General features: G+C 41.3%; 1 protein-coding gene across 12 annotated transcripts in view; it reads left to right on the forward strand.

Moving 5' to 3' along the window:
• Positions 1-1,335: 1,335 nt before the first annotated feature.
• EML5 (EMAP like 5) overlaps positions 1,336-20,067 on the forward strand; it is a 189,301-nt gene continuing 170,569 nt past the window's right edge. For 10 of the 12 annotated variants that reach the window (XR_007727537.1, XM_050798526.1, XM_050798516.1 and 7 more), the window contains exon 1: positions 1,779-1,986. Coding sequence is in view for 11 of the 12 variants with exons in the window: in XM_050798526.1 (XP_050654483.1) it covers positions 1,790-1,986 (197 nt within the window). In the remaining variant the exon portion in view is untranslated. Of the gene's footprint in view, positions 1,987-20,067 lie in introns of all 12 variants that reach the window. The other 2 variants (XM_050798515.1, XM_050798514.1) reach the window with 1 other exon arrangement.

The raw sequence follows: 20,067 nt of genomic DNA on the forward strand, positions 1-20,067 counted from the left end.
CACACAGGAGTCCACCCCTTTTGGAGTCATATTTCTTGGAGTCATATTTCTTGAATATTGCATATTCAGATACAATATATCTGTACCACACAGGAGTCCACCCCTTTTGGAGTCATATTTTAGCTTTTGTCAGATATCTGTCTTGGTATTTCCTATGGAAATCAAACAGTAATTTTTAGACAATAAGGGTTCATATTGGTATATCGTGAATTAGTATTTTTTTGTCGTAAATCTTGTGGCTATCCTGAACTTAACACTTTTTAAATTGTGGATTTCAAATTATTTTTACAGGTATTGATAAATCTTGTTCATATTCCTGTTAGAAGAGGACACTTGGGAAACTGAGTAGGAGGGGAAATGACATAGTCAGGAATTGATTGCTCCCAATACTTTTGTTACAGGAGTTTTCTACAGGATCACAATTGAAGTTATTTAATTAAGAGTAACTGTTGGTGATGTCCCAAACAGTAATTTTTTTAAAACTCCAACTACAATTTTTTTTTTTTTTTTTTTGCAATTCGGAAATCAGATCTCACGTGTCAATTTACGATCTAAAGTCTACTTTCAGCTTTGCGGTCACTTAAGGAGACATACACTTAGAACCAGGCGCAGTGGCTCAGGCCTGTAATCCCAGTGCTTTGGGAAGCCTGAGGCAGGAGAACTGCTGAAGGTCAGGAGTTGGAGACCCGACTGGGCAATACAGCAAGACCCCGCCTCTACAAAATAAACTTAAAAACAAAACAAAATGTTTGCCAGGCATAGTAGTAGGCAACTTTACTCTTTACTACTCGGGAGACTGAGGCGGGAGGATCGCTGGAGTCCAGGAGTTGGAGGCTGCAGTGAGCCGAGATTGCGCCACTCCACTCCAGCCTGGGCCACAGAGTGAGGCTCTGTCTCTAAAAATAATAATTTAAAAGCACATTTAGGAAGCTCGGCGTCATTCCAATGTCTGGGTCCGAGAGCACTATGAGGCAGCAAGACACACAAGGTATCAAGCGTAAAAAAGAGAATTTAGCATCCCTGTGTGGATTTTCCCAGGCATAAACGTGGCCTACGCTGGGTGCAGGGACCCTAAGGAACAGGCAGGCGCTTCCCGGTTGAGGACACAAAGCAGCGGGAGCCTGGGGTCGCCGAGGGTCAGCCTGGGCTTGAGCGGCTCAAAGAGGGAGGGCTCCGCGTCCCGCGCGCGTGTAGAGACGCGGTCCCAGCGACTCCGCAGCTGGACCGTGGGCCGGCGAGCTCCAGCCTCTTCTCGGCTCCGGGAGGGGCGGAGTGAGCGCGGGAGGGGGCGGGGCCACGCCAGGCCGCGCGCCTGCCGCTCGGCTCGGCTGGGCTCGGCTTCGTTCGGTTCGGGGGTGCGCGGCGCGGGTCCGCCAGGCTGTGGCTACGAGGCCGCGGCGGGGCGCGAGCGCCGCAGGTGACCGGGGCGGGGAGCTGCGTGCGCTGGCGGCGGCTGAGGAGCTGGAGGCGGGCCCTCGCTCTCGGCCCAGGCGCTACGGGCTGAGGAGACCAGGCTAGCCGAGGCGGGCGAAGGGCTCGGGGCATCCACCTGACAGCCGGCGGCGCTCGCGGCCCTCAGCATGTTCCGCGAGGCGAGGGTTTTCCTCCCGCCTGTGGGCTGAGGCGGCAGCGGCGGCCCCCGAAGCGAGATGCACCTGCCGGGCGCGGCTTAGAGGACGCGGCAGGCGGGAAGTCCCGGCCGCCAGCGGGAGGGCTTTCGTTGCCGGGCCACCACCGCCTCCCGCCGCCGCCGCGGGCCCGAGCGGGAGCGGCGGGTGGGCGCCCCGACATGGCGGCCCGGAGCGCCCCGAGCTGCCACCTGCGGCTCGAGTGGGTGTACGGCTACCGGGGCCACCAGTGCCGCAACAACCTCTACTACACTGCGGCCAAGGAGATCGTATACTTCGTGGCGGGGGTCGGCGTGGTGTATAGCCCGCGGGAGCACCGGCAGAAGTTCTACCGGGGCCACAGCGACGACATCATCAGGTACCGGGGAGCGGGGGCCACCGTCACCCTGCGAGCCGCTCCCGGAGTTTGCACCCGCGGGTCCCTCTGGACGCCGTGACCGCTCCTGCACGGAGCATCACCCCGAGGGGAATCCGCAGCTGTCTCTCTGGTCCCGAGTCCGCCAGTTAACACGCTGCAAACGCCTTTCCCCTCTTCCTCTTCTAGGGACTCTCTCTCGGGTCCGTGCAGAAAGATCAGGTCCGCGGATCCACCGGGCACCCGGTTTGACGGCTTTGTGCCCTTTCACACTCCATCAAAATTACGCAAACTGCGAAAAGGTTATTTTTGTAGCACTTTATTCCTTTAGATCCTGTGAGAAATTTCTTATTAAATGCATTCTTAAAGCACCCGGGGTGGGGGAAATCCTTTACCTAATAAAGGACTGATGGAAGCACAGCAAGCCGTGGGCTGGTCCCGGGGAGCGCGCCCAGGGTGGCGTCCTGGAGGGCTCTCACCTCCTGGCCGCAATTATTAGTTCAGGTTTCACCGCCTGCTAGTATCAGCAGAAACCCCCGGCAACCTCCAGGCAATTCACTGGATGTTAAAATATACACACCTGAAGGCAATTTAAGGTCGGTCTTATCTGAAGAGGCTGCTAAAAATAACTTCGTTGATTTCCAATTCTCTTCATTAAAATACTCCTAAATAAGCTACTTTTGTATTTTTTAAAAAAATTAAATCGCGATTGGGGTGCTATTTTTAGTCTTCCTTGGACAGTATCTCAAAGTTGGTCCCAGTACTTGTTTACATTTCTTCAGTAAGCGGTATATTTGAAATGTAATTTTCAATCAGTGTCTTAGAACTTTTGTGGTTAAAGTCAAGAGCTTCAGAAATCATTCTAGGCCACTGATTATTGCCTCAAGCACAGCGTTTTTTGTCCTTTACGGAGGAAAACATTAAAAGCAATTGAGAATGTGTTTGTGTGGTGCTCTTGGGGTTTTATCAAAGATTCTATGATTTGGGTTTGGTTACAAAATTTTTTCCCTCATGTATGTTGCACAGGATTTAAATTGGGCATTTCAAATCCAGTAGCTTGGTTCGAAGTCTTGTAGGTAAGAAGCCCTGGTACTTAAATTCCACAAATAAAGTTGTTCTTCTGTTTTGCGTCTCTGTACATCTATAATGTGTAAGAGGGAAAAGGAGGCCTAGGACAAACAAAGGTAGGGCAAGATGGAGTAAAGATAAGAAGAGCCAAAATTGGGATTGCACAATAAGGAATGAGGTGGTGCTATGTATTCAGTTTTTTGTTTTGTTTTGTTTCGTTGGACACCAGAGTACTTTTTCAGATTGTACTTAATGTATTACTTTGAAAAGGTAACTGATAAGTCATTTCATTTTTCTAAGGCTGGGACTCTGTATGGTGGTGATTAGGGTTACAGACCTATTATAATAGCCTAAATTGATGATGGAAAAACAAAACTAAACTAAACCCAGAGTAATTATTTGTCTTGTTATTTATCCCAAGAGTAGAGTTTACCCCAGTGTCTTGTCTTTTTCCCTAATCCTTTCAAGTCTCTCTTCTTTCCCGTGTGTTAGGTCTCCTAAAGTACCAGGCATAGTAGCTTTACCTAATTGCAGCAGCCTTCACTGAAGCCCTGCTCCAGATAATTTAGTCTGTTAGGTTGAATTCAGCTGGTGGAGTAAATGTGAAGGATTTTGAGGTCTTCTCGAGGTACACTTGTATTGTTTTTACTCCTTGGGGGTTTTGAGAGCAGTATAGCACTAAGGTCTTCTGAAACTAGACATGATTTATTTGGTGAGGTAAATTACATCTTGTTCTTCTGGCAGTAATTAGAAGCTGTATTATATGTCACATCACTTAAATTTCATAATTATGTTTCAGTAAACTCTAAGGAAGGTAATGCTTTGACTTTCTTTTGGTACAGTTGCACAACTCATACAAAACAACAAACATACTCGAATTTCTCATAGTTGAATACGTGCTTATGATTTTATCCAAATGATACATCTTTAATGTATAACAATGAAAATAAGTTTCCTGAAAAGTTTCAATGAGGTAGTAAAATCTGAATCATACAGCATCTTGAAATTGAAATTGGTGGCACAAATTTAATACAATACTAAGAATATAATTTAGGAATCAGTGAAAGGGCTCTGGACATTTTATTTCAAATAGTAATGACAGATCATGTTTGTGAAATATATTGAGCAACTATTAAAACCTCTGAATATTTTTTCAGTTCATTGTTTGACTTGTGAGTATAGAAACAACTCTGGTAATTTTTAAATTATGTCACAGCAGAAGATGTAATGTAATTTGTAATTCACAAATGTGATGCATAGTGAAAAACAATGTTGCTGTAACCTTAGCCTTAGTAATAAAAAGTCAGTGCTGTTTTCATCATCTGTTTTGTTTCCACCTTTGTCTGAAACTTATGTAAAACTTATTGGTCAAATATTACTTAGTCTGAGGATAGAACTCTTCCAGAATGAGCAGATCATTGTCCTCAGGTTTTGAAAATGTGATTGCAATGTTGGTGGTAAAGACTGAATCATGACTAGTCTATCATTTGCTTACTCGTTCTCTGACCATTTTATTATCACCGAGGATTGCCAGTGGTGGTGCCATATGACATCTCATCATTTTCTCAGTGTTGCTTGTAGTTCTCCATCTTCTTTTTGCCATCTACCTGGGTATACTTCTCTAGTCATTTATCTTTTAGTTATATTTATCTCAGTAACTGATTTATATAGCAATTAGTTTCAGTGTCAGAAATAATACAGGGCTTTTTGGGTCACTTTTTTGGTCTTTTTCTCAAAATTCTCTAGTTATTTTATTATAAAATCTATAAATCTATAAAATCTATATCTACAAAAACCTCTAGTCTAGATTTAAGACTAAGTTATAAAATAAACCACTACCAGTTTTAGCATAAGATGCACATCTAGATCTTGGTCTATATTTTAAAACTTTTGCCAAGTTGTTAAAAGAATGTGATAGCTTTTTTTTTTTTTTTTTTTTTTTTTTTTTAACTGAGACAGGCTCTTGCTCTGCATCACACAGGCTATAGTGCAATAGTGCAATCGGTGCTCACTGTAGCTTTGAACTCTTGGGCTCAAGTGATCATCCCACCTCAGCCTCCCAGGTGGCTGAGACCACAAATGTAGGCCATGTTACCGAGCTATTTTTTTTTTTTCGTTAACGATGGGGTCTCTGTATGTTGCCCAGGCTGGTCCTGGACTCCTTGGCTCAAGTGATCCTCCTACTTCTGCCTCCCAAAGTGTTGGGATTACAGGTGTGAGCCACCGTGTGCAGCCAGAGTGCAATATCTTTTCAAATTTATTATTCTAGGTACTTCCCATCAGCAAATTTTTGCAAGATTATTCTTAAGGATATTATTGACAGTTTTTAAATCATCTATACCAGTGAAGACCATTAGTGGAATATAATTAACTTGGGGCATTTTGTTATTTGATTCTGCTCTCCTTATGGGAGTAATCAGGGCCTATTGTTTATGTATTACGTAGTTGTAGAATTTAGAATGCTTTTTTTTTTTTTTTTAAACATAGTCGAAGTGTCTCATGAGTTGGTGATGAGCTCAAATGACAATGCATCTGAAATATTTTGAAAAGTATACCATACTATATGGTTGCAGGTTAAAATAATAACTGTTCATTGCTTCTATGTATGGCTTTTTTAAAAGACAAAATGAAGGGTGTAGAAGCTATTTTCTTTATTTGTGGTAAATGTTCTTTAGAAAAAATACTGACCAAGCCTTACTGTAATCTAGCAAAAGTGGTTTTTGACTGCTCAGTATTTATGGTATAGAAACTTAATTTATTCAATACAAGTCAAAATTGTAATTGGAAAAGCGATTCCGAATGATATTTCCATGGTAGATAGATTTTTTTGTGTGTTTATATGGGTTCACAGTAGCAACTTTTTAAGCTGTGGTAGGAATTACTGGAAACCTACTTGTGGTCTACTTAATGCTTCCAGGTACATGTTCACGATTTCCCAGACCTGGCTTATCTTCGAAATAGTTTGAAGAGCTTTTCACCAGTTTCTAGCCTTTTGCTCAAATGCACGAAGTCAGAATTTTTTAAGGTTGGAGCCCAGGAATCTATTTTTTAAAAAGTGTCTCAGATTTTTCTGTTTGGGAAACACATTGCCCCAACCATGCCTAGAATTCTTAAGCAGTTTGAGAAATGGGCACAAACCCTATCCTCAAACTTGATTCCAGAATTTTCTTAAGCACTGTGCAATATGTAGAAGTAGTGCTTCAAAAAGTATTAGAAAACATATTTAATAAAATGTCCCTGTGCTTAAGTAACTAGAATTAGATGGACGTAGCATTTATTTATAGACCATGTAACAATTATATTTGGTAAGATTTCATTTTATGTGTTGCATTATCAAAATATTTATGGTTTTTAAAATATTGCATAATTTAAGGGATAAAATTAAGAGATATTTTCCAGGAAAAGTAGGAATTAACTAGAATAATAGTTGAAGTTGTAATAGATGTGTATTAAGTATATATTCTTTAGGGATAAGCCAGATTATTAGATTTACATTTAATAACTATTTTCCTTTATTTTATAATGTCTTGTGTGCAAATATGCAGACAATTAATAAAACATGTTTTGGATATACATTAAGGAAAACGTGGAATAATGAATTATTAGAAGCTATTAAGAACTTTTATTTCAAAGTTTTCTCATCCAAGAAATATTTGTTGAGCTTCTGTTATGTGCAAGAATCCCTGACTTAAGATACTCAGAGTTTAGACACAATCAAATACTCAATGAGAATATGTATATTAGGAATAGCACTAATGTCCCTGTGATATGGTATGTACACGGGGTTATAAAAAGTTCACAATGATGTTTCTTATAGAATATAATACCTAAGCTAAGTCTTTAAGGACAATAGGGAGAAAGGGTCATCAGAAGAAATGAAAGAAGGTATAGCATTCTGGGAAGAGGTAACATTGTGTGCAGTGGTTTTGTGTTATGAGAGAATATTTGAAAAATTTGCGTATACTCTCTTCAGTTTGTTTTCTCCCATTTACTCTTGGCTTTGTTCTGTTTCACCATAGCAGTTCTTGTTGAGGTTACCAGTGACCACTGGCATTGCCAAATACAGTGATTATCAGTTCTCATCTTATTTGATTTTTCATCATGATTTGACTTAGTTGGTTCATTAGTCCGTTTTCACGCTGCTGATAAAGAGATACCCGAGACTGGGAAGAAAAAGAGGTTTAATTGGACTGACAGTTCCACATGACTGGGGAGGCTTCAGAATCATGGTGGGAAGTAAAAGACAGTTCTTACATGGCAGCAGCAAGAGAAAATGAGGAAGATGTAAAAGCAGAAACCTCTGATAAAACTATCACATCCCGTGAGACTTATTCCCTGCCATGAGAACAGTATGGGGGAAACTGCCCCCCGTGATTCAAATTATCTCCCACTGGGTCCTTCCCACAACACATGGAAATTATGGGAGTACAATTCAAGATGAGATTTGGGTGGCGACACAGAGCCAAACCATATCAGTTGGTTGCTCACACCTTCTTAAGACCCTTTCTTAAGTGGCATTTGGCCCATGTCTATTTCTTGGTTTACTTGTTCTTTCAGCATATATTTACTGAACACCTATTATTTGCCAAAAACTATTCTTATCACTAGAGATATGGCAGTGAACCAAACAGATAAAATTGCCCACCCTTATGCAGCTTTTATCTACTGGGTGGGGAGATACAGAATAAAGAAGGTAAATTTTATATATGTTTGTAAAATTTTATATATGCATGTATATATGTATAGTTTGTAAGGGCTAAGGAAAACAAGGTGAGAAAATGCGATAGAAACTATTGGGGGCCGCCGTGGTGGCTCACGCCTGTAATCCCAGCACTTTGGGAGGCCGAGGCAGGTGGTTCAGGAGATTGAGACCATCCTGGCTAACACAGTGAAACCCTGTCTCTACTAAAAATACAAAAAATTAGCCGGGCGTGGTGGTGGGTGCCTGTAGTCCCAGCTACTCGGGAGGCTGAGGCAGGAGCATGGCATGAACCTGGGAGGTGGAGCTTGCAGTAGGCCAAGATCACGCCACGGCACTCCAGTCTGGGAGACACAGTGAGTCTCCGTCTCAAAACAAAAAAACAAAAAACCAAAAAAAAAACAAAGAAACTATTGGGAAGAGTTTAGATAGGTATTTAGATAGGGTGGCCAGGAAGACCTCACTGTAAAGGTGACACTTAAGTAGAAAGTAGGAGGTGAGGTAATGTGCTATGTGGATAGCTGAGGAAAGGACATGTTAGGCAAAGGGACTGTCAAATGCAAATGCCCTGAAGCAGAATGCCAGTGTTTTTGAGGAACAGTAAGAATGTTCCTCTGCTGGAGCAGAGTGAACTTGAAGTAGTAAGAAATGAGGTCTGATGAGCTAATGGTGGTGAGGGCAGATTTTGTAGAAGTTTATAGGCTGATGAGAGGATTTTCACTTTCCCATCTGAGAATGGAAGTTATTGGAACTATGTAATCAAAATAGTGACATAATTTGACTTATGGTTTAACAAAGTCACTCTGGCTCCTATATTGACAACAGACTGAAGAGGGAGGGACAGGATGCAAGCAGGGAGACCACTTAGGGGACTGTTGCAGTAATCCAGTCAGGAAGTATTGGTGGCGTGGACTCGGGTGGTAACAGGGAACGTAGTGAGAAAGAGTCAAATTTTGTATATGTTTTGAAGTTGAGGTAGCATGATATATTAATGGATCACATATAAATCGTGAGAGAAAAGAAAGGTCAATGATGATCACAGAATTTTTGGTCAGAACAATTGAAAGAATGGAGTTACTGGCTACTGAATTGGGAAACAGTGTTGGAAAAGCAAGTTTTATATTTTGGACAGAAGGAAAGATCAACAGCTCTGTTTTATTTTACTAAATATTTTTGTTTTTAATTTTTGTGGGTACATAGTGTGTCTATTTATGGGGTACATGAGATGTTTTGATACAGGCAAGAACTGTGGAATAATCCTATAGAGAATTGGGTATCCTTCCCCTCAAGGCTTTATCTTTTGTATTATAGAGAATCCAGCTGCAACTTTTTAGTTATTCTAAAATGTACAATTAAATTATTGACTATAGTCACCCTGTTGTGCTATAAAATGCTGTTATTCATTCTAACTCTTTTTTTGGACCCATTAACTATCCCTACATCCCCTTAAGTCCTCCACTACCCTCTCCAGCTTCTGGTAACGTCTTTCTACTCTCTATGTTAATTAGTTCATTTGTTTTGATTTTTAGATCCCATAAATAGGTGGGAACATGCGATGTTTCTCTTTCTTTACCTGGCTTATTTCACTTAACAATCTCCAGCCCCATCCACGATTTTGCAAATGATAGAATCTCATTTTTTTATGGCTGACTAGACTCCGTTGTGTATATATACCACATTTTCTTTATCCATTCATCTGTTGATAGACTATTACGTTGCTTCCAAATCTTAGCTATTGTGAACAGTGCTGCAACAAACATTGGAGTGCAGATATCTCCTTGATATCCTGATTTCCTTTCTTTTGGGTATATGCCCTGCAGTGGGATTGCTGGATCATATGGTAGCACTATTTTTAGTTTTTTGAGGAACCTCCAAACTGTTCTCCATAGTGGTTATACAAAATTACATTCTCTACATCCTTGCCAGCATTTGTTATTGCCTGTCTTTTGGATATAAGTCATTTTAACTGGGGTGAGATGATATCTCATTGTAGTTTTGATTTGAAATTTTTATTATGGCTTCGATCTTGTTATTTGTTTTATTTGTTATTGGTCTGTTCGGGTTTTGGATTTCTTCCTGCTTCAATCTTGGTAGGTTGTATGTGTCTAGGAATTTGTTCATTTCTTCTAGATTTTCAAATTTAGTGACATAGAGTTGGTCATAGTAGCCACTAATGATCCTTTGAATTTCTGCAGTATCAGTTGTAGTGTCTTCTTTTTCATTTCCAATTTTATTTGTATCTTCTTTTTTTTCTTAATTGGGCTAAAGGTTTGTCAATTTTGTTTAACTTTTTTTAGAAAAATAGCTTTTTGTTTCATTGAAATTTTGTATTAGTTTTTTAAAATTTCAATTTCATTTATTTCTGCCCTGATCTTATTTCTTTCTACTAATTTTGGGTTTGGTTTGCTCTTGCTTTTCTAGTTCGTTAAGATACACCATTAGATTGTTTATTTGAAGTTTTTCCTCTTTTTTGACGTAGGCACTTATAACTTTAAACTTCCCTTTGAGTACTGCTTTTGCAGTATCCTATAGGTTTTGATATGTTGTGTTTTCACTTGCATTTGTTTCAAGAAATTTTTCAGTTTCCTTTTTAATTTCTTCATGGACCCACTGGTCATTCAGGAGCATATTGTTTAATTTCCACATACGTATTTGTATAGTTTCAAAAATTCCTCTTGTTATTAATTTCTAGTTTTATTCCATTGTGGTCAGAGAAGATGCTTGATATTATTTCAATTTTTTTCAACATTTTAAGACTTGTCTTATGACCCAACATACAGTCTATCCTTGAGAATAATCCATGTGCTGAGGAAAAGAATGTGCATTCTGTAGCCATTGGATGAAATATTCTGCAAATATCTATTAGATCCATTTGGGTTATAGTGCATAGTAAGTCAGATGGTCCTTTGTTGATTTTCGGTCTGGAAGATGTGTCCAGTGCTGAAAATGGGTTGTTGAAATCTCCAGCTATTATACTTGGGCCTGTCTCTTTCTCTAGCTTTGATAATACTTGCTTTGTATATCTGAGTACTCTAATGTTGGGCATGTATATATTTAAAATTGTTATATCTTCTTGCTGAATTGACCCCTTTGTCATTATATGGTGACTTTGTCTCTTATAGTTTTTTGTCTTGAAATCTATTTTTTCTGGTATACTTAAGTATAGCTACTCTTGCTCTTTTTGGTTTCTATTGGCATGGAATATCTTTTTCCATCCTTTCATTTTCAGTCCATGTGTGTATTTATAGGTGAAATGTGTTTCCTGGATCAATGGAAGATCCATTGATCTGTTCCATTGAACTTTTCCAATGGATCTTCCATTGATCTGTTCATCCATTCAGCCACTCTATCTCTTTTGATTGGAGATTTTAGTCCTTTACATTTACACTGTCCTCCAGACTGTGGCCGTCTTCTCACAGCTCTACTACGCAGCGTCCTAGTAGAGCTGTGTCGGGGGTCCAACCCCACATTTCCTTTATGCACTTCCCTAGCAGAGGTTCTCCATGAGGACTCCGTCCCTGCAACATACCTCTGCCTGGACATCCAGGTGTCTTTCTGTTTTTCTTTCTTTCTCTTTCTTTCTTTTTTTTTTTTCCCCCACGGAGTCTCATTCTGTCTTGCCCAGGCTGGAGTGCAGTGGTGCAATCTTGGCTCACTGCAACCTCCAGCTCTTGGGTTCAAGGGATTCTTCTGTCTCAGCCTCCTGAGTAGCTGGGACTACAGGTGTGTGCCACCACACCTGACTAATTCTGTATTTTTAGTAGAGACAGGGTTTCATCATGTTGGCCAGGCTGGTCTTGAACTCCTGACCTCATGTGATCCATCCACCTTGGCCTCCCAAAGTGCTGGGATTACAGGTATGAGCCACTGTGCCTCATCCAGGCATTTTCATACATTCTCTGAAATCTAGGCAGAGGTTCCCAAACCTCAGTTCTTGTCTTCTGCACACTTGCAGGACCAACATCATGTGGAAGCTGCCAAAGCTTGGGGCTTGCACCCTCCAAAGTCATGTCCTGAGCTGTATCTTGGCCTCTTTTAGTCACAGCTGGAGTGGTGAGGACATAGGGCACCAAGTCTCTAGGCTGTACATAGCAGAGGTGCCTTGGACCTGGCCCCGGAAACCAGTTTTTCCTCCGAGGCTCGGAGCCTGTGATGGGAGGGGCTGCCACAAAGGTCTTTGACATGCCCTGGAGACATTTTCCTCTTTGTCTTGGCGAGCAGCCTGTGACTCCTCATTCTTATGCAGATTTCTGCAGCAGGCTTGAATTTCTCCCCAGAAAATGGGTTTTTCTTTTCTACTACATCATCAGGCTGAAAATTTTCCAAACTTTTATGCTCTGCTTCCTCTTGAATGCTTTGTTGCTTAAAAATTTATCCCACCAGATACCCTAAATCATCTCTCTTAAATTCAGTGTTCCACAGATCTCTAGGGCGGGGCAAAATGCTGCCAGTCTTTTTGCATAGTAAGATTGATCTTTACTCCAGTTGCCAACAAGTTCCTCTTCTCCATCTGAGACCATCTCAGGGTGGACCTTTTTGTCCATATCACTATCAGCATTTTAGTCAAAGCCATTCAACAAGTCTCTAGGAAATTCCAGACTTTCCCACATCTTCCTGTCTTCTGAGCCTTCCAAGTCTTTAGGAAGTTCCAAACTTTCCCACATTTTCCTATCTTCATCTGAGCCCTCCAAACGGTTCTAGCCTCTGCCAGTTACCCAGTTACAAAGTTGTTTCCACATTTTTGGGTATCTTTACCAATCTAACAAACTAAAACAACTGAATTAGTTTGTTCTCACACTGCTAATAAAAACATAAGCAAGACTGGGTAATTTATATAGGAAAGAAGTTTAATTGACTCACAGTTCTGCAGGGCTGGAGAAGCCTCAGGAAACTTACAGTCATGGCAGAAAGGGAAGGAAACATGTCCTTCTTCACATGGTAGCAGCAAGGACAAGTGCAGAGTGAAGACGGGGAAAAGCCCCTTATAAAATCATCAGATCTCATGGGAACTCACTATCATGAGAATGGCATGAGAGTACTCGTCACCATGATTCAGTTACCTCGACCAGGTCCCTCCTATGACTGGAGATTATGAGAACTACAATTCAAGATAAGAATTGGGTGGGGACACAGCCAAACCATATCAATAAGAAATGCAGAAAGGGGATAAGGATATACAAAATAAGTGATGATTTTTAGTAATTAGTGGTAGTAGAGGTGAAGCCAGCTGGGCTTCTGGGTCAGCTGAGGACTTGGAGAACTTTTCTGTCTAGTAAAGGATTGTGAACACACCAGTTAGCACTCTGTGTCTGGCTAAAGGATTGTAAATGCACCAATCAGCATCGTAAAAATGGACCACTCAGCACTCTGTCAAGTGGACCAAGCAGTGCTCTGTAGCATGGACCAATCAGCAGGACGTGGGCGGGGCCAAATAAGGGAATAAAAGCTGGCCACCCAAGCCAGCAGCGGCAACCTCCTTCGGTCCACTTCCACGCTGTGGAAGGTTTGTTCTTTCGCTCTTCGCAATAAATCTTGTTGCTGTTCACTCTTTGGGTCTGCACTGCCTTTATGAGCTGTAACACTCACTGTGAAGGTCTACAGCTTCACCCCTGAAGCCAGCGAGACCACGAACCCACCGGCTGGAACGAACAACTCCAGACGCGCTGGCTTAAAGAGCTGTAACACTCACTGCAAAAGTCTGCGGCTTCACCCCTGAAGTCAGTGAGAACGCGAACCCACCAGAAGGAAGAAACTCCGAACACACCGTCTTTAAGAACTTTAACACTCACTGCAAGGGTCCACAGCTTCATTCTTGAAGTCAGCGAGACCAAGAACCCACCAGAAGGATCCAATTCAGGACACCGTTGTATCATTGGCATTGTTATTCTGAGTCTGTGGTGTGTGCAAGGTGGGATAAAACAAATCAGTAATTTTGGGACATTCTAATTTATTAATCTATTATATTTGAGAACCAAAATTCTCAGGATGGAAGAAGAAAAATCAGGAGTAACTGTCAAGAACTGTGAACTTACTGCAGTTTTACCCTACTGGAAAGTTACTAGGAACCTACCACAATTTCTTGGATGCTGACGGAACACATCAGCTTCTGGGTCAGAAACAAAAGGGTTTATCACTTCATATATGCACAGCAAACAGCACGAGCACTGTTTGTGTCAGTAATCTTTGCCCACCTAAACCCACAGGGTGATATACAGGAGCCTAAACTGTGAGTTTGCATCACAGCTAAGTAACCTGGGGTTTATGGAAACTGAATCTTTTATAATAGGCTGCAAACAAACCTGCTTGTGATAGTTAGTTTTCTGTGTCATCTTGACTAGGTTATATAGTACCAGATGATTTAATCAAACATTAAGTGAGCTGTGAAGATATTTTATAGATATGATTAACATCTTATCAGTTGGCTTTCAGGAAAGGAGATTATTCTGTATAAGGGGCCCCACTCAGCCAGGCATGGTGGCTCACGCCTGTAATCCCAGCACTTTGGGACGTTGAGGCAGGAGAATCGCCTGAACCTGGAAGGTAGAGGTTGCAGTGAGCCGAGATCATTCCTCTGCATTCCAACCTGGGTGACAGAGACTCCATCTCAAAAGAAAAAAAAAGAAAAGATTGCAACATCAACTGCTGCCCTGCCCTGTGGATTTTAGACCTGTCAGTCCCCACAATCGTGAGCCAATTCCTTGAAATAAATCCCTTTGTATATATTCTATTAGTTCTGTTTCTCCGCAGAACCCTGAGCGATACAGTGTCCTTTGCGCTGGAGAGAGAGACGTTTTTTATACTGAACAGTAAACAAATCTACCCTTTGTCCAGAGGGAGATATTATCTTTATTTTTCAAGTCTGTTTGCTGTACAAATATCCTTCAAAAAATAGTCTAGAACAAAGTTAATACCTTTGCATTCAAAATTTTAAGAAACATGGGCTCGGTGCAGTGACTTGTGCCTGTAATCCCAGCGCTTTGGAAGGCTGAGGCAGGTGGATCACTAGAGGTCAGGAGTTCAAGACCAGGCTGACCAACATAGTGAAACCCCATCTCTACTAAAAATGCAAAAATTAGCTGGTGTGGTGGTGTGCTTTTGTAATCACAGTTACTTGGGATGCTGAGGCAGGAGAATCTCTTGAACCTGGGAGGTGGAGGTTGCAGAGTGAGCCAAGATTGCACCATTGCACTCCATCCTGGGCAACAGAGCAAAACTCCATCTCAAAAAAAAGAATTTTTTTTTTTCAGAAACATGAGACATCCATGGAGAATTATTTCCTCACAGTAACATAGAAGTAAAAATTTTGTAGTTCTGAATTTGAATTGGAAATGTCCATATGAACTCACAATGTATCATATATGAATATGTTTTTTTACCTAGTTCTATCCACTGAAAGTTTACAAAAAATGTGACAAAGCCAGTATAGATAGCAAGTCCCAGACTCTGGTCTTAAAATTCATTCTTCAAGATAAAAACTAAGGATTCATGGAGAAGTAGCTGATTCCTGGTTTGCACCTAGAATATCTTGACATCAGAGAGTGCAGGACATATAAAAGGCTAGTAGGGTGACACACAAAGTTCCAAGGAGCCAATACGAAGTGACTTCTACATGGGACAATTTGAGTTTTTTAATTAGGGTAAGAATTGCAGTCAATTCAAGTTCAAGGTAATTGGTCACCTTCTAAAGATGACAGGGAACCAACTCATTTTCTTGGGAATGACGTAAATAAAAGGAAAGACGTGCCATTATTCCTTGTTAGCCTTTATTATATAAACTGATGATACTATTGGACATTAAGTAATTAGCCATACGTCACATAACTTATCAGTGGCAGAAGGCAGGATCTGGTTCAGTTCCTTTCTGTTGAGTAAATCTATATTTCTGTACTATATTTAAACTTCTGATATGATACTCATAGTTTTACTTTATGGCTTCAGGAGAAAAGATCTTAGGAGAATGCTTTAATCAGTCAAGATAGACTAAATTTTGGTATAGTAACAAATATCCCCAAAACCTGGATCGCTTAATAATGAAGGTATATTTTTCATACCCGTTATTAATTAGTTTCCCTAAGGGTTCTGTTCTTTGTGCTTAGTCTTGAACACAGACTAATGGAGCAGTGATTACCTTGAGCATTGACGGTTGCTTGTGCCAGAAGAAAAGAGAGCTCTAAACATTCTCACATATCCAATCTACAATCTAAATACTTTAGCATGGAAGTAACATTCATCACATAGGCTCCTAACTCATTTGAAAGAAACCCCAAAAACTGATTGTTTCAACCAACCACAAAGAAGCCCAAAAATGAAATCATGTTATATGCTTAAAATGGAGAAAACCTAAATATCTTTGATAAACTGCATTATTGATCCCTGAAATATTTAACTTACCACTTTTTTGGTTGTTGTTTTGTTTTGTTTTTGAGATGGAGTCTTGCTCTGTCGCCAGGCTGGAGTGCAGTGGCACCCTCTCGGCTTACTGCAACCTCCGCTTCCCTGGTTCAAGTGATTCCCCTGCCTCAGCCTCCTGAGTAGTTGGGACTACAGGCACGCGCCACATCGCCCGGCTAATTTTTTGTATTTTAGTAGGGACAGGGTTTCACCATGTTTGCCAGGATGGCCTGGATATCCTGACCTCGTGATCTGCCCACTTCGGCCTTCCAAAGTGCTGGGATTACGGGCGTGAGCTACCTTACCGGGCCACTTACCACTTCTTATCCTTCCACAGTTCTATGTCCAGAAACAGAAAATAACAGAATTGTCGATATAATATATACCTAACAGGGCAAACCACAATGGCTTCTGAGAAAAGTTGTACACTCAAATTGAAGTTTTCAACTCTTGTATACCTGAAGAGAGCCCCAAACATGCAGGAATCCATACAATATTAAACAAATCTTTATTGTTATTGATAAGTAAGAACTTACTCTTGCTCTTTTGTTACTTGTTTTCTTGTTGTTTCATTGTCTTTTATTCCTTCTTTCCTTCAGGTCTTATTTTAGACAAGGTGATGTTCTCTGGTGATATGATTTAGTTTTCTGCTTTTTATTTTTTGTGTATCCATTTTATGTCTTTTGGTTTGAGGTTACCATGAGACTTGCAAATGCTATCTTATAATCCATTATTTTAAGCTGATAACAACTTAACACTGTTCATATAAACAAACAAAGAGAAAACTAAAACTCTGTGCCCTAACTTGGTCCCCTCATTTTTAAAAATTTGTTTTATTTTTTGAGACAGGATCTCACTCTTTTGCCCAGGAAGGAGTACAGTGGCGCAGTCGTAGCTCACTGCAGCCTTGACTTCCCAGGCTCAAGTGACCCTTCCATCTCAGCCTCCTGAGTAGCTGGGACTACAGGTGTGTGCCACCATGTCCAGCTAATTTTTGTATTTTTTGTAGAGACGAATTTTGCCATGTTTCCCAGGCTGGTCTTGAACTCCTGGGCTCAAGCAGTCTGCCTGCCTCAGCTCCCAAAGTGCTGGGATTACAGGCATGGGCCACTGTGCCTGGCCTATCCTCCTGCTTTTTAACTTTTTGTTATTTCTATTTATATCTTATTGTACTGCCTATGTCTTAAAAAGTTCTTGTAGTTATTATTTTTATTGGTTCATTTAGTCTTTCTAGTTAGTATAAGAGTAGTTTACACACTACAGTTGCAGTGTTATAATATTCTGTGTTTTTCTGTGTACTTACTATTACCAGTGAGTTTTGTACCTTCAAAACTCACTTGTGATTACTTATTGCTCATTAATGTCCTTTTCTTTCTGATTGAAGTACTTCTTTTAGCATTTCTTGTAGGACAGGTCTGGTGTTGAAATCCCTCTGCTTTTGTTTGTCTGGGGAAGTCTTTGTTTCTCCTTCGTGTTGAGGGATAATTTCACCGGATATACTATTCTAGGGTAAACTTTTTTTACTTCAGAACTTTAAATATATTATGCCACTCTCTCTGGGCCTGTAAGGTTTCCACTGTAAAGTCTGCTGCGAGATGTACTGGAGCTCTGTTGTGTGTTGTTTCTTTTCTCTTGCTTCTTTTAGGACCCTTTCTTTATCCTTGATCTTTGGGAGTTTGACTATTAAATGCCTTGAAGTAGTCTTCTTTGGGTTAAATCTGCTTGGCATTCTATATCCTTCTTGTACTTGGATACTGATATCTTTCTCTAGGTTTGGGCATATCTTTTTCTGTTGTTATCACTTTGAATAAACTTTCTACTCCTGTCTCTTTCTCTAGCTCCTCTTTAAAGCTGGTAACTCTTTTATTTGCCCATTTGAGACTATTTTCTAGATCCTGTAGAGGTGCTTCATTGTTTTGGTTGTTGTTTCTGTTTGTTAATTTTTGAGACAGGGTCTTGCTGTGTCACCCAGGCTGGAGTGCAGTAGTGTAATCTCAGCTCACTGCAACCTCTGCCTCCCAGACTCAAGTGAGCCTCTCACCTCAGCCTTCTGAGTAGCTGGGACTACAGTCATGTGCCACTATGCCCAGTTAATTTTTTTTTTTTTTTTTTTGTATAGACAGGGTTTTGCCATGTTGCACATGTTGGTCTTGAACTACTGGGCTCAAGCAATTCACCTGCCTCGACCTCCCAAAGTGCTGGGATTACAGGTGTTAGCCACCATGCCCAACTCATTTCATTGTTTTTTATTTTTTCTTTTGTCTTCTCTAACTAAAATAACCTGTCTTCAAGCTCACTAATTCTTCTGCTTGATCAATTCTGCCATTAAAAGACTTGGATGCATTCTTCAGTATGCCAATTGTATTTTTTCAGCTCCAGGATTTCTGTTTGGTTCTTGTAAATTATTTCAGTCTCTTTGTTAGATGTATCTGACAGAATTCTGATTTCCTTCTCTGTGTTATCTTCAATTTCTTTGAGTTTCTTCAACACAGCTATATTTTGAAGTCTCTTTCTGAAAGGTCACATCTCTCTGTTTCTCCAGGATTGATCCCTGGTAGCTTATTTAGTTCTTTGGTGAGGTCGTGTTTTCTTGGATGGTGTTGATGCTTAGATGTTCTTTGGTGTCTGGGCATTGAAGAGTTAGGTATTTATTGTTGTCTTCACTGAGCTTGTTTGTACCTGTCCTTCTTGGGAAAGCCTTTCCAAGATATCCGAAAGAACTTGGGTGTTGTGATCTAAGTTGTATCTGCTTTAGGGGGCACCCCAAGCCCAGTAATGCTGTAGTTCTTGCAGACTAATAGAGGTGCCACCTTGATGGTCTTGGACAAGATCCAAGAGAATTTTCTGGATTACCAGGCAGGCACACTCTTACTCATTTCTCTTACTTTCTCCCAGACAAATGGAGTCTCTCTCTCTCTCTTACTTTCTTCCAAACAAATGGTCTCTCTCTCTCTCTCTCTCTCTCTCTATCTCTATCTATCTATCTATCTATCTATCTATCTATCTATCTATCTATCTATCTATTCTGAGCCACTTAAAGCTGGGGGTGGAATGACATAATCACCCTTGTGGCCACCATCACTATGATGGTGCTGGATCAGACCTGAAGACAGCACAGCACTGTGTCTTGCCCAAGGCTTGCTGTAATCAGTCCCTGGTTACTGCCTATGTTTGCTCAAGGCCTTGGGGTTCTACAATCAGGTGGTAAAGCCAGCCAGGCCAGTGTGCTTCCTTTCAGCGCTGTGAGTTCCCCCAGGCTTGGGTGGGTCCACAGGTACCATCCATGAGTCAGGGACTAGAGTCAAAAACCTTAGAAATCTACCTGGTGTTCTATTGTACTGTGGATGAGCTGGCATTCAAACCACAAGACACAGTCCTTCCCACTCTTCTCTCTAAAGGCAGAGGAGCCTCACCCTACAGCCACTGCCTGCCACCACAGGCCATGGAGAGTACTACCAGACTACTGCCAGTGTTCCCTTAAGGCTCAAGGACTCATAAGTCAGCTTATGGTGAATGTTGCCTAGTCCGGGACTCACTTTTCAGGGCAGTGGGCTCCCTTCTGCCCCAGGGCAGGTCCAGAAATGCCATCCAAGAGTCAGGTTCTGGAATGGGGGACCCCAAGAGCCCACTTGGTGATCTACCTACCCCTATGGCCATGCTGGTACCTAAGGTACAAGACTAAGTCATCTTTACTTTTCTCTCTGCTTTTCTCAAGCAAAAAGAGTTTCGCTCCATGGACACCACAGTTGGTAATGTACTGTATCCTACCTGAAGCCAGCAAACCTCAGAGGCTCACTCAAGACCCTTGATATAGTACCCGGGTATTGCTACTGGTTATTCAGGGCCCAAGGGCTCTTCAGTTAGCAGATGGTGAATGCTGCCAGGAGTAGGTCCTTCCCTTCAAGGCAGCAGGTTCCCTTCTGTCC

The sequence above is a fragment of the Macaca thibetana genome, chromosome 7 (assembly GCF_024542745.1).
Source record: "Macaca thibetana thibetana isolate TM-01 chromosome 7, ASM2454274v1, whole genome shotgun sequence".
In the NCBI taxonomy this organism is placed as follows: Eukaryota; Metazoa; Chordata; class Mammalia; order Primates; family Cercopithecidae; genus Macaca; species Macaca thibetana.